The sequence below is a fragment of the Myotis daubentonii genome, chromosome 9 (assembly GCF_963259705.1).
Source record: "Myotis daubentonii chromosome 9, mMyoDau2.1, whole genome shotgun sequence".
Lineage (NCBI taxonomy): Eukaryota > Metazoa > Chordata > Mammalia > Chiroptera > Vespertilionidae > Myotis > Myotis daubentonii.
The window spans coordinates 65,874,733-65,887,934 of NC_081848.1; the positions used below are offsets into that span (position 1 = coordinate 65,874,733).

The following is a 13,202-nucleotide window of genomic DNA, read 5'->3' on the forward strand; positions in this document are numbered from 1 at the left end:
AAAGAAATTAAGGCTCAAACTTGTTTACATAGCTTTCCCAAAACTGATAGCCAGTGACACAAAGCACTGATTCACACCCAGAACTTTATTTCCAACAGGCTCTGATTAATCCAACCACACTAACAGGAAAGGAATTTACTGTATGCCACTCCAAGATGAGCCTGCATTTTAAGACACCCAGATAAAGAGTTGCGAAATGCACAAGAACTCATTCTTCGCGGTGCAAGTTCAGTTGTTGGGGGGAAAGAGAGAATTTCGTGAGATCTAAGGCTGCAAGGGCACGGGAGGTGATATCGGCTGTTACAAACAACCAAGATTTCTGAAACCAGTGTGCGGAGGCTCATAATCTGGACACTCTTTTCGAGCTTTGATCCTCTAAGGAGGTGCTGTCACCCGGCCACGCACTCAGCCTGGCGCTTCTCAGCCTCTATGACCTTGCTGCCCCCGGCGGCGCTGCCTTTTTTGGCTTTCGCGCTCCACGTGCCTGGAGCGCCTGGCGCCTAAAAATATCGCCCTGGTGGAACCTCCCGGAACATGCCTACGGCTTTTTAAAAACCGGGCGCCATCGCCACTTTGAGACACATAAATAAATCACTGCCCAGACCTGCTGTTAACTCAGCGGGTGATGTGCCGCAGAAAGTGGCGACGGATTCAGCCCCTTCCGATGACATGAATGCTTCCATTTTCTTCCTCCTCCACTTGGCGGGTAGCATGTATCATCAGGGCCGCCGAGTAGCCCAAAGACTGTGTTGGGCGTTAGAAAAAATAGCCCAGGAATCTCCCTTTCTTGCAGCTCAGACTAAGCCTGGAACTCTTCAAAGCCATATCCTGTGACAATCACAAGGGTTTTCTCCGCCCCAAGTGATGGAAAACTCGTGACTGTGACCCGAGGGTTGGGCGGGCGCAGAGAAACCGGGGCGGAGCTGCAAGTCGCCAGGCGAGGAAGCCCCCGACCGGCTGCGCGTGCGCAATCTCACACCACGGGACCTCCTTCCCGCCGCGGAGTGTAGGAAACCGGACGCCAAATCTGTCCCCGCGCAGACGCCGCCCGGCGCAGAGCGGAGTGGCCGCCCTCCCTGAGGCGCGCCTGCGCACGTCCTCACGCACGCTCCGGCGTACGGCGGCGGCCGGGGGTCGCGAGCCGGTGGAGGATCCGCGCGCGGAGGAGCCCGGGGAGTCAACTCTTCTTCCCTCCCTTCCCCATTCCCCTCCCCGCTCCCTCCCCCCTCCCCAAGAATGTTCCGCTACGAGGTGAGCTGTGGCGACCGGAAGTGACCCCTCCCTCCCTCCCGCTCCCCTTTTCCTCTCTTATCCCGGGAGCTTCTGTCCCGCGCTTCGGAGGAGGGGGGGGCGGTGGGCGGTGGGACCCCCGGGACTCAGAGGAGCGCGTCGCACCGGGGGTCGTGGGTTTCAACCTAGAGTTGTGTGAGCTGGTTCGGGGGACGGGACTGTCCTATTAGTTGTCAGTGGGTAGAGTTGGCCTCGGTTTTGAGGTGGGGAGGGCCCGTTAAGTGCCTTAACCGGACCGCCTGCCGGCCCCAACCCGGGAGGAGCCGCGGAGGGGAGGCGTCGCATCCATCCGGTGGCTCTTCTTGAGGAAGAATCACCCGGGAAAGCCCGGAGACGTTTCCCGCCCTGGACCTGGAACCACCTTTCGTCCAGTTACACACACCTATACACACAGGAAACCACCGGGTCACTGGGGCCTGGGCTTGCCCTTTGACTGTCCACGGACTGTTGACTGAAGAGGCCTGGGAGTTGGGAGGGGGCGTGTCCAGCAGAAGTTCCTTTTGGGCGAGTGGAGGGAGACGTGGGTTTGGTGACGGTCCCGGTAATGTAGCAATAGTCGAGAGTCCTGAGCTTGTCACTAATTCATTGTATGACCTTGAGCGACTACTAATCTCTGGCCGTAAAGTATCCAGGTTTGTAGAAGAAAGGGACTTGTTTGCATAATCCCTAAAAGCCTTTCCGATTAAAAAACACACACAGTGATTTGATTAAGTAGATCTTTGTGATTTGGGAGGAGTGCTGCTGGATGTTGCCTTTAAGGTGGAAGCAATTGCCTACCTGCTTTGTGTACGTTTGTGAGGGCCTCAGATGGGTGAAATGGCCCTTTGGCTTAACCGTACCTTCGGGAACAGTCTAAACCAGTGGTTCTCAACCTTCCTAATGCCCGCGCGACCCTTTAATACATTTCCTCATGTTGTGGTGCCCCCCAATTTCATTGTTACAAATTGAGCATAAAGCATAGTGATTAATCACAAAACAATATGTAATTATATATGTGTTTTCCGATGGTCTTAGGCGACCCCTGTGAAAGGGTTGTTCGACCCCCAAAGGGGTCGCGACCCACAGGTTGAGAACCGCTGGTCTAAACCAAGAGGTAGCCAGGCAAGGTATAACACAACCCTGCCTTCCGATTCTGAGTCTTTGAAAATTGTGGACACACGTGACACTTGATAGGAAATGGTTTAAAACCAAACTAACTTTATGAAAACATGGAGGGAGGTGTTAAGTGGTGTAGGCAGTTGCCTAAAGAAAAGAAAACTTAGAAGAATCAGTTGAAAACTAAAGTGTAAGGAGGAAATGTTTACAATACAACCTACCTAAGTTGTTATGGTGATCTCTAGCGTTGTTCAGCAATCCGCAGTGTTTGACTAAATCTCTTCCTCATTTAATCCTCATAACTATGAGGTAGGTGGTATTGCTCCTCTATTATCTCTTAGGAAACTGAAACTTAGAGCCTAACAAAGCCTGTGGCATAATAGGTGCTCAAGAGGTACTTAATGAATTAATTTCAAAAAATGATTTGCCCAAGTTAGCACCACTTTTAAGAGCAGAGTCAGAACTTGAACTTGCGGTATCACAGCTTTTTGAGAGTTTACTTAATTGTGGTTGAAAATTTCAGCTTTCTGTTTTATCACCAGAGTTTGGGCCAATAGGAAACAGAAAAGGGAAAAGATTGAAAATGAAGAGAAAGCTTTAAAAGAGAATAATAAAATAGTTGAAAAGTTGACATGAATATAGGGAAGGTGAAAGTTTTGTTGAACAATACACTAAAACCCAAAGGGTTCATTTCATTTGTCATTATTCTAACCAGTGATGTAAAGGAAGTTGGCAGACCATGAGGAAATGCTCTTATTAGATTCCTGATAGAGAAATGGAATGTTTGTGGGGAAAGGTTAAATTAAATAAGGAATGGGAAAGAGAAACTGAAAGAAAAGAAGATACTGAAATTTTCCAATGTTGGGGAAGTTAGGGGGTAGAAAAAAATGCCATCTTTACAAAAAGTCACAATGAAGATATTACACTGATTGGGAAAGTAAGATGAACATTTTTAGAACATTTTACAATGTGGTTATGAACTTCATGAATAGCTAAATCTCCTTTCTCTTTTTAGTCTTTGGAGGATTGTCCTCTGGATGAAGATGAGGATGCATTTCAAGGCCTGGGAGAGGAAGATGAAGAAATTGATCAATTCAATGAGGATACATTTGGGTCAGGTGCAGTTGGTAAGTGATATCTTATATCCTCTTGGTCTCTTGATGGTTTCAGATGTTCTCCTTTATAAGTGCTTGGCCTTAGTAGGAGTAACCTCAGTCGCTAATTTAGCAAAATATCCCATTCTTGGTCTTAGAATAGTCTAGGCTTGACCAGAAGCATCTACCCTTCTCCTCTTGACCTCTTTTTGCCTCACTTATAAAACCAGGTGTTCTGTAAGCTCTATTCCTTCCAGCTATATGATCTTTTGCTCTAGGTTGACACTATAAGGAATTCAGGTGGTTAGAGAAATAGACATTTTTCCAAAGATTTAAAATAATCCTAGAAGAGGGGAATTTATTTGTGGGACATGTAACTTCAGGAAAATTAGTTGAGCTAGGAGAAAACTCAGATTTGGATATGTATGGTTTTAAAATTCAGTTGATCAACAGTATATATTACATGACCCTGCTATTGTCTTAATAGTATCTTCAATAAAGTAAAAATCCCTTTATTCAAAGAATATTGGTGATAGAAAGTCTTCATAAGTTAGAAATAAGATGAAATTTTCCCTCAACCAACTCCTTGGATATAGATAAATATTCTAGGAGTTGGAAAAAGTTAAAAAGCCAGCCTATTCTTAAAGGCCACAGAGCTGTGGATACTGAGATGGGGAATTTAGAGAGCAAGCTTATATGGTAAAGTTTGAGAATTAGAGATCTTAGAACAAGTTACATTAATAAGTTTAAATTAAACTGAATGTTTAAAAAAATGAAAAGGTAAGGCTCAGTGGAAATATTTTTGCTCTGAGTATTGATATTGAAAATGGCAACAACTGTTTTTTCTGGGATGTGTAAATACTTATGATTTCTTTGGTATCAAGCACTCTGTCTATGCAAAAAATATTCAAAGTTAAGTAATAAGAAGAGGAAATTTAACTCTAATGGGTAATCCCAAGATTTTGAATATCAAAAACAAAAAAGAGGTCTTAAAAGTGTAATAATGGTTACTGGTTTCACAGTGACCTAAACAGCTTAAATTTATTAAAGCTTAGACTGAGTAGAATGAATTGGCAAAAATGCAAGAGTATAGTATTATCAACCAGGGTTTACAAAAATCAGTAGAGAGCTCAAAACTGCCACTACTAGGAACAGTAAAACAAGTGTTTAAGGTAGAAGGATAGACTCATTATAGAAGGGAACCAAAGACTTTTTGGGTTAGAGCCATAGTTTAGGACATGAGATCATCCAAGAAGATGACATAATTTCTCCATGGAGATCACAGGCAAAAGCAATAGAATAGAATTACAAAAGCAGGGAACAATTTGAATTGCAAATTGTATTTGGAAGTTAATTTACTAATAACATACAGAATATAATAGAAGCTATAAACATTGTATGCTTGTTTCTATAATTCTTCGTATCTTAATTGTACTGAATCTTAACATTTTTAAGCAAATTCCTCAGTATTAAAATGAAGTTGATGGAGTTGATTTATAGGTATTATTTTAAGATGAGGCAGCATAATAATACGTACTCAGTTTTGAACCTGAACAGATGAGGAATAGTCTTGCCTTCTCGTTGACTTCCAGAGCGCTTGGACAGTTTTCTGAGTTCCTCACAAGATGGGGGAAATATTGCCTTAAAAGGATGCTAGAGTTTCAGAACTGTATTTTATATGATGATAGAAAGAAAGAAAAGTTTCTGGGGTTATACCAAAAAGAATAGGTAGTAAAAAACAAAGGCAGGGAAATGAAATAGCATTTGATTAGCCCACTTCGTACCCTCAGGCATAAGGGGTGATTAATAAGGATTTCTTGGTTAACAAGTTTATAATAGAGAAAAAAATTTCAAAACACAAGCCCTTTCTATTGAGTATAATATACTTGAATTGTAAAATTAAAATCTTAATGCCTCATAACATCTTGATCTAAATACTGTAAAGATTTCTAAAAGGGAAATTGCTTCCCAAGTCCACCTGTGACTTGCTTACTACATCTCTACAAGAAGATACGCAGCTGTTGTACAGAATTTAAACCAGGAGATAAAATGTCAGACCTTTGACATATGTTTTGGTGTGATGGTTTCTAATTCAAGGAGTGGCTTGAATGAAACCTGTTAGTACGGTAGTTAATTTTAAGTCACTGGCTGCAAATGCTCTCATGTCACCTTTCCTTAAGAAACTAGTCACTGTCTTCCTCATGGAAAAGTGTTTGCATCATCTTAGAGCAGTGGTTCTCAACCTTCCTAATGCCTCGACCCTTTAATACAGTTCCTCATGCTGTGGTGACCCCCAATTTCATTGTTACAAATTGAACATAAGTAAAGCATAGTGATTAATCACAAAAACAATATGTAGTTATATATGTGTTTTCCGATGGTCTTAGGCGACCCCTGTGAAAAGGTTGTTCGATCCCCAAAGGGGTCGCGACCCACAGGTTGAGAACCGCTGTCTTAGAGCTATAAATGCACCACAGTAATCTCAATTCAATCTCTAGAAATAAATGCTTAGCACTTAGAAGATGCTTATTATGTGCTAGACACCATTATAAATGTTTTACATGTAATCCTCACTGTGTGAGGTAGGTGCTATTATTGTACTCATTTTAACAAATGAGAGGAAAGTGACAGAGAGGTTAAGTAACTATAAATGGAATTAGTTTAAACTACCAGTTAAAGCAATCTTTGGGAATCTCCTGTCTCGCATCCTTCCTACTTTTATTGAAAACTACTATAATCTTTAGGAATTGAGATTGCCTTAAAGTTAAATCACCTCTACTTCCTTATCATTTTATTTTTATTTTAAAATATCCCTGAGACAGACTTCAGGAGAATTATTACAAGTATAAGTTTATGGGAGCAATGAGGAATTTACTAACCCACATGAGGGTATAGGTCAGTGATGGCGAACCTATGACACACGTGTCAGAGGTGACACGTGAACTCATTTTTTTGGTTGATTTTTCTTTGTTAAATGGCATTTATTTTTTTTATTTTTTTTAAATATATTTTATTGATTTTTTATAGAGAGGAAAGGAGAGGGGATAGAGAGCTAGAAACATCTATGAGAGAGAAACATCGATCAGCTGCCTCCTGCACACTCCCCACTGGGGATGTGCCCGCAACCAAGGTACATGCCCTTGACCGGAATCAAACCCGGGACCCTTGAGTCCGCAGGCCGATGTTCTATCCACTGAACCAAACCAGTTAGGGCGTTAAATGGCATCTAAATATATAAAATAAATATCAAAAATAAAAGTCTTTGTTTTACTATGGTTGCAAATATCAAAAAATTTCTATATGTGACACGGCACCAGAGTTAAGTTAGGGTTTTTCAAAATGCTGACACGCCAAGCTCAAAAGGTTCGCCATCACTTGTATAGGTTAATGAGTTAAAGAAAAACAGCTCTCTTTCCCTTTATTTCTCTGTTTTTCTTTTGCCTCCTGTTTATCCTTTTTACCAATGTGGATTGAAGTCCAGCATTGGTATATCTAAGTAACTATGTTTAAGGTCATTTGAAAAAGGTATATAGGGTGAAGTATCTACCCTCTTATAGTAAGGACATTCCATCTCTGACATTGCTTTAGGTGATTTTTCACAAAACCAAGTAACACCTGAAATGATGATGAGGGTATTTATGGCATAGATTTCTTTGTTTGCATGTTTAAAAAAGCAATTCGCAACAGTTATTCTCACAGAATATGGCTATTTAACCAGAGTTTTTTAAAAATGTTATTAAGGCCCTGGCTAGTGTGGATCAGTGGATAGAGCATTGGCCCTTGGACTGAAAGGTCCTCGGTTCGATTCCACTCAAGGGCACGTACCTCAGTTGCAGGCTCGATCCCTGGCCCTAGTCAGGGCGCATGTGGAAGGCAGCCAATCGGTGTGTCTCTCTCACATCAATGTTTCTCTCTCTCTGTCTCTACCCCTCCCTTCCACTCTCTCTACATATCAATGGAAAAATATCTTCGGGTAAGGATTTACCGAAAGAAAAAAAATGTAGTTATTAAGGACAAATAGACTACTCATTTTTGGTAGGATCTGGTAAAGTTAGTAAAGATAGGTATGGAAACAGTGAATGAAAACAACATAAATTAAACTTGATTGCATTAGAACCAATCTGTTAACAAATTAACTCCTTAAATTTAGAAAATAAATATAAAAACATTCCTTATTTGGGATTATAGACTCCTATTTTTTTGGCATTGCTGGGTTAGTAAAATTACAAAGAAAATTTGTCCTTTAAAAACTTTCTTAGTTTACTGTTCCTTGGTAAAGATGACACAAATATTAATGTCACATGCTGCTGCTGGTGGGGATGCAGACTGGTGCAGCCACTATGGAAGACAGTATGGAGTTTCCTCAAAAAACTAAGAATGGAACTCCCATTTGACCCTGTGATCCCACTTCTAGGAATATATCCCAAGAAACCAGAAACACCAATCAGAAAGGATATATGCACCCATATGTTCATAGCAGCACAATTCACCATAGCTAGAATCTGGAAACAGCCTAAGTGCCCATCAGTAGATGAATGGATTAGAAAACTGTGGTACATCTACACGATGGAATACTATGCTGCTGTAAAAAAGAAGGAACTCTTACCATTTGCAACGGCATGGATGGAACTGGAGAGCATTATGCTAAGTGAAATAAGCCAGTCAATGAAGGAAAAATACCACATGATCTCACTCATTCATGGATAATAGAGACCATTATAAACTTTTGAACAATAATAGATACAGAGGCAGAGCAGCCTCAAACAGATTGTCAAACTGCAGCGGGAAGGCCGGGGAGGGGTGGGGGGCAGGAGGTAGAGGGGTAAGAGATCAACCAAAGGACTTGTATGCATGCATATAAGCATAACCAATGGACATAAGACACTGGGGGGTAGGGGAGGCCAGGGGATTGTCAAGGGCGGGGGGAAAAAAGGGACACATATGTAATACCCTTTGTAAGACTGTAAGCAATAAAATAAAATTTTTTTAAAAAATGTCACATGCTGGCTGGGCTAAAGTGGATTTTAAAGTACATTTAAATCTACGGCAGTGCCCAAGACTAGACAGTGGTTCTAATCATGCCAGGTTATAAATTGGAAGTCCCACTTCCCTCACTTTTTGGACCACTAGTGTTATGTGATTCTTTGTTATGTAGTAAAAATAGCAAATTTTAAGTGTTTATAATCTGACCCTGAAAGGTACTTACCCTACAGAAATATTTGCTTAAGATATTAAGATATATGTAATATTTAGTACAGTATTAATCATTGTTTTGAGAATTTGCAAATCTAAATTTCCATCAGTAGGGGATAAGTTGAATTAGTTTTAATTTATCAATAGAATTGAATCTTATATAAATAGTAGAGGCCCAGTGCACGAATTCGTGCACCAGTGGGGTCCCTCAGCCTGGCCTGCAGGATCAGGCCAAAACCAGCTCTCTGATATCCCCCAAGGGGTCCTGGATTGTGAGAGGGCACAGGTCAGGTCAAGGGACCCCAACGGTGCAGGATCGGGACTGGGGAGGGACACGGGAGGTTGGCCAGCTGGGGAGGGACTGTGGGACGGCTCCAGGGCGTGTCTGGCCCATCTCAGTCCTGATCAGCTGGACCCCATCAGCAAGCTAACCTACTGGTATGAGCATCTGTCCCCTGGTGGTCAGTGCACTTCATAGCGACTGGTCAACCAGTCGACTGCCCCCTGGTGGTCAGTGTGTGTCATTGTGAGCAGTTGAGCAGCCTTAGCATATCATTAGCATATTATGCTTTGACTGGTTGAACAGACAACTGGACACTTAAGCATATTAGGCCTTTATTATATAGGTCTAGAGGCCCGGTGCACGAATTTGTGTACATTGAAAGGAAATTAATCAGAGGAAATATTTTAATATCGCTATTTGCCTTTCTCTATAATAGAAGTGTCAACCAAATTAACAATCAACAATGACAGATGGAAACACTTGTGCAATTGGCACCAGCAAGAGCTTTATATATGTACATAAACTTGCTTAATTAGACCTGCTTTCTGATTTGGCTAAATTTTTCCCAGCCCAGTGAAGCACCCCAACTTCTCTTTCAGGTAATTGTCAGCAACACAGCAGTAAATATCAACACGAAGCAGATTATTATTGTAGATCACGCAGGGAGAACAGAGGGTAAAATATTTAACTGCAACAGTGTTTGACTATATTGTGCACAGTGAGAAAACCTGAAGTCATTTCTTGCTTCTTTTCAGTCGGGTCAAGTTTCTAACCTTTCTAAATCTCCGTTTTCTGGCTAATGAAAAGAAAATAGGATTCCACCGAGTTTCCTATCTACCTACTCCAGGACTTATGTGAGGATCAAATGAGATGAGGCACGGGAAAATGCTTCACAGGCATTTGGTTAAAGTGTAAAATGTTTCCACCTGGCTATAAAGCAAGTCATATTCCTGGGCTGAAGAAATTCCAAGAAGGCTAGTCACTAGGGAGAGGAAGCCAGGCGTTGCTACATGACATCATTACCTGGCGCCCACAGCTATCATTTCTGGGCTGGGCTAGGCTATGGGCCTCATTTTGTGCCATGGGGTCTCAGCAGTGTTGGCTGTGACTTGGTGGGGTGTCGCTCCGGGATGGTGATGGGGCCTGTGTCCCACTTGGGGGAAGACGAGTGTTGCTTTGTGGGTGCCAGGTCCATGGTGCCGTTTATTGTTAAATGACCTATTGCTCGGGAGAGGAAGCTGGGCGTTGCTACATGTCATCATTACCCAGCACCCACAGCCACCATTTCTGGGCTGGGCTGTGGGCTCTATTTTGCGCCATGGGGTCTTGGCAGCGTTGGCTGCGATTTGGTGGGCTGTCGCTCTGTAGTGGCGGGACCTGTGTCCCACTTGGGGGAAGCTGAGTGTTGCTTTGTGGGCACCAGGTCCACAGTGCAGTTTCTCTGTAAATGGCCAGTTGTGTGTCACAGCAGCTCCTGTATTGAGCATCTGCCCCCTGATGGTCAGTGTGCATCATAGTGACCAGTCAGTCGGACACTTAGCATATTAGCCTTTTAAATATATACTAGAGGCCCGTTGCATGAAGAGATTCGTGCAATAGGCCTTCCTTCCCCTGGCTGCCAGCACCGGTTTTCCTCCAGCACCCGGGACCCAGGCCTTCGCTCCGGCCGCACCAGAGAAGCAAAGCCTCTTCAGCCTTCAGTCTTCGCTGCTCCAGCTGGAGCCTTCAGTCTTTGCTGCTCCGCGCCTGTGTATGCAAATTAACCGCCATCTTTGTTGGGTTGATTTGCATAGTCATCCTGATTGGCTGGTGGGCGTAGCAGAGTGACACCAATTTGCATGTTTCTCTTTTATTAGTATAGACTAATGGTCTGGTGCACGAAATTCGTGCACAGGGGTGTGTCCCTCAGCCCGGCCTGCACCCTCTCCAATCTGGGATCCTCTCCAATCTGCACCCCTGTGGGATCGGGCCTAAACTGGCAGTTAGACATCCCTCTCACAATCCGGGACCACTGGCTCCTAGCCGCTCACCTGCCTGCCTGCCTGATTGCCCCTAACCACTCTGCCTGCTGGCCTGGTCGCTCCCAACTGCCTCCCCCTCCTTTCTCCACTGGCCTGCTCATTCCCAACTGCCCCCCCTGCCATCCTGCTCGTCCCCAACTGCCCATGGGTACCCTCGCAGGTAGTAGGTGCTGATTAGGGAAGAGGACATGGTTGTTTTCTGGGACTGTTGCTATGGAAGCTTTGCAGAGGGTTCTGCAGGACTCTGAGGGGTGGGTTCTGGCCAGCAGCCCTGTAGTGGTGGTTTTCCCTGGAGGTGCTGGTGGGGGGCAGGGAGTTAAGGGGGCGCTACGGGGGTAGTGAGGCCAAAGGGGGAGTAACTGTCAAACCTTCCCGCTTGGCACCATTCTTTAAATTGTACGTGGCTGTTTCATAGCTATACCTGCTCAGGGCAGGGTTCCAATCTCCTGGAGTGGGGTGGGGGCCAGGCCAGGGCGGAGCCAGGTGGGCTACGAGGGCGGGTTTATACATGCCCCCAGCGAGGTTCAGCGCACTTCAGCTGCTGAGATGGTGCTGTTGCGGAGGGGGGGAGTGAAGGGTCTGACCCTGAGGGGCCGCTCATGCCTGCCTCCACCTGGGTCTGGAATTGTAGGGAGAAGAGGTGTGCCCGGCCCCAGCGGAGGGGGCCCGGCAGCAGTGGGCCACAGGCCCCAGGTGCTTCAGCGCTGACGGGTGGTTGCCAGTATGCTATTGTTGTGGGTGCCCCTGGCGGGGGAAGAGATTGGGAGTCGAAGGTGCGTGCTGCAGCTACTCCCAAGGCTGGGTCTTCTCCCCATAGGTCAGCCTCCCTGTCCCCCGGGGTTGCGGGGGCTGGGGTAGGGTTTCTGTCTGCCCCCCCACCCCCCCGGGAGTGCTGGGGCTGGGGTAGAGTGTCCGTAGAGGAGGATTGGAAGAGCTCCCCGTGGCCGCTTCCCCTTCCTCCTTTGCAGTCTGGGCTCCTATCTGCAGGCACTCTCATCAGACACCCAGGAACTTGGCTCCAGCCACCCGCCCCCTGCTGCGCACGCATCAATATGCAAATAGGTCGTTATGGGGACATCTTAACAGCAATTAGCATATTACCTCTTTATAGGTATAGATAGATTAAAAAGAATGAGATACTATTACCAGTAGTTATGTGTGTGGTTGCATGAAAAGATGCCCAACCTGTATTGCTTAAACAGGTTGCACATGAACCCCTCAGAAAATTGTCAATGCCTGGCAGGTGTGGCTCAGTGGTGGAACATCAACCTATGAACCAGGAGGTCACAGTTCAATTCCAGGTCAGGGCACATGCCTGGGTTGCAAACTTGATTATCCACAGTATGGAGCATGTAGGAGATAGCCAATTAATGATCCTCATCATTAATGTTTCTATCTCTCCCTCCCTCTCTCTTCCTCTCTGAAATCAATAAAAATATATGTATTTTAAAAAATTGTCAATAATCTAAATCTTTTTTTAAAGTGGTTACCATCTATTATACCCTACTTATCAGGCAACTTTTTTTCTTGTCATGATGCCTTCAGTTTTTCCTTCTTCTAATGAGGTATATGGGAATATTATAGGGGGGATTGTCATTAAGAACACTTTTTGAGAATTTTTTGTTTTTGTGTTAGTTATAAAGAGAATTACCTGTTATTCCTCTGTTGAATTTTATTGGACATACAAAATAAAATTAAAATCAGAATAAAATATATAACATATACAGAAGACTATATGGGTGTTTGTGGATTAGAAAGCAGTGCATGTTTAGATGAGGTGAAAGTAGAATTAACAAGAAAAGGTTATTTAGGGAAAGCTTCAATGAAGAGGGAAAGGTGTCTAAATTTGAATCTCAGAGGAGCAAAATCGTGGATAGAGCTTTTATGATGGAAGCAGAATGGAACAATGAGATTGAGGAGCATTGGAATGAGAAGTGATGGAAGTAAGGTCTAGTTCTAGGGACGCTCATAAAGGGTTCTGAAGATACTCATCTGTGCTATAGCAGTACTCAAAACTAATCCTGTGTCAGCATGAGAAAAGGAGACAGCAACCTGGTGCCAGTGCTATGGACTATATAGTAGTGTGCAGGAATAGCAAAGACATAGTTAAAAGAGGAACTGACTCAGGTCCAAGTCACCATCACCTTTGCCTTGGGGAACTGCAGTAGCCACCTGGCAAACCTCCATGCTTCCAGTGTTGCTGTCCCCTCCCCCCAGTCTGCTTTC

The 13,202-nt window shown here is 44.2% G+C and overlaps 1 protein-coding gene across 3 annotated transcripts in view; it reads left to right on the plus strand.

The window, feature by feature from the left end:
- The first annotated feature begins 997 nt into the window (after positions 1-997).
- PATL1 (PAT1 homolog 1, processing body mRNA decay factor) overlaps positions 998-13,202 on the plus strand; it is a 38,160-nt gene continuing 25,955 nt past the window's right edge. Inside the window, exons 1-2 of one of the 3 annotated variants that reach the window (XM_059709236.1) lie at positions 998-1,251; positions 3,401-3,512. In XM_059709236.1, coding sequence (XP_059565219.1) covers positions 1,237-1,251; positions 3,401-3,512 — 127 coding nt within the window. In that variant the 5' untranslated portion in view covers positions 998-1,236. The remainder of the gene's footprint in view (positions 1,252-3,400; positions 3,513-13,202) is intronic. The other 2 variants (XM_059709233.1, XM_059709235.1) reach the window with 2 other exon arrangements.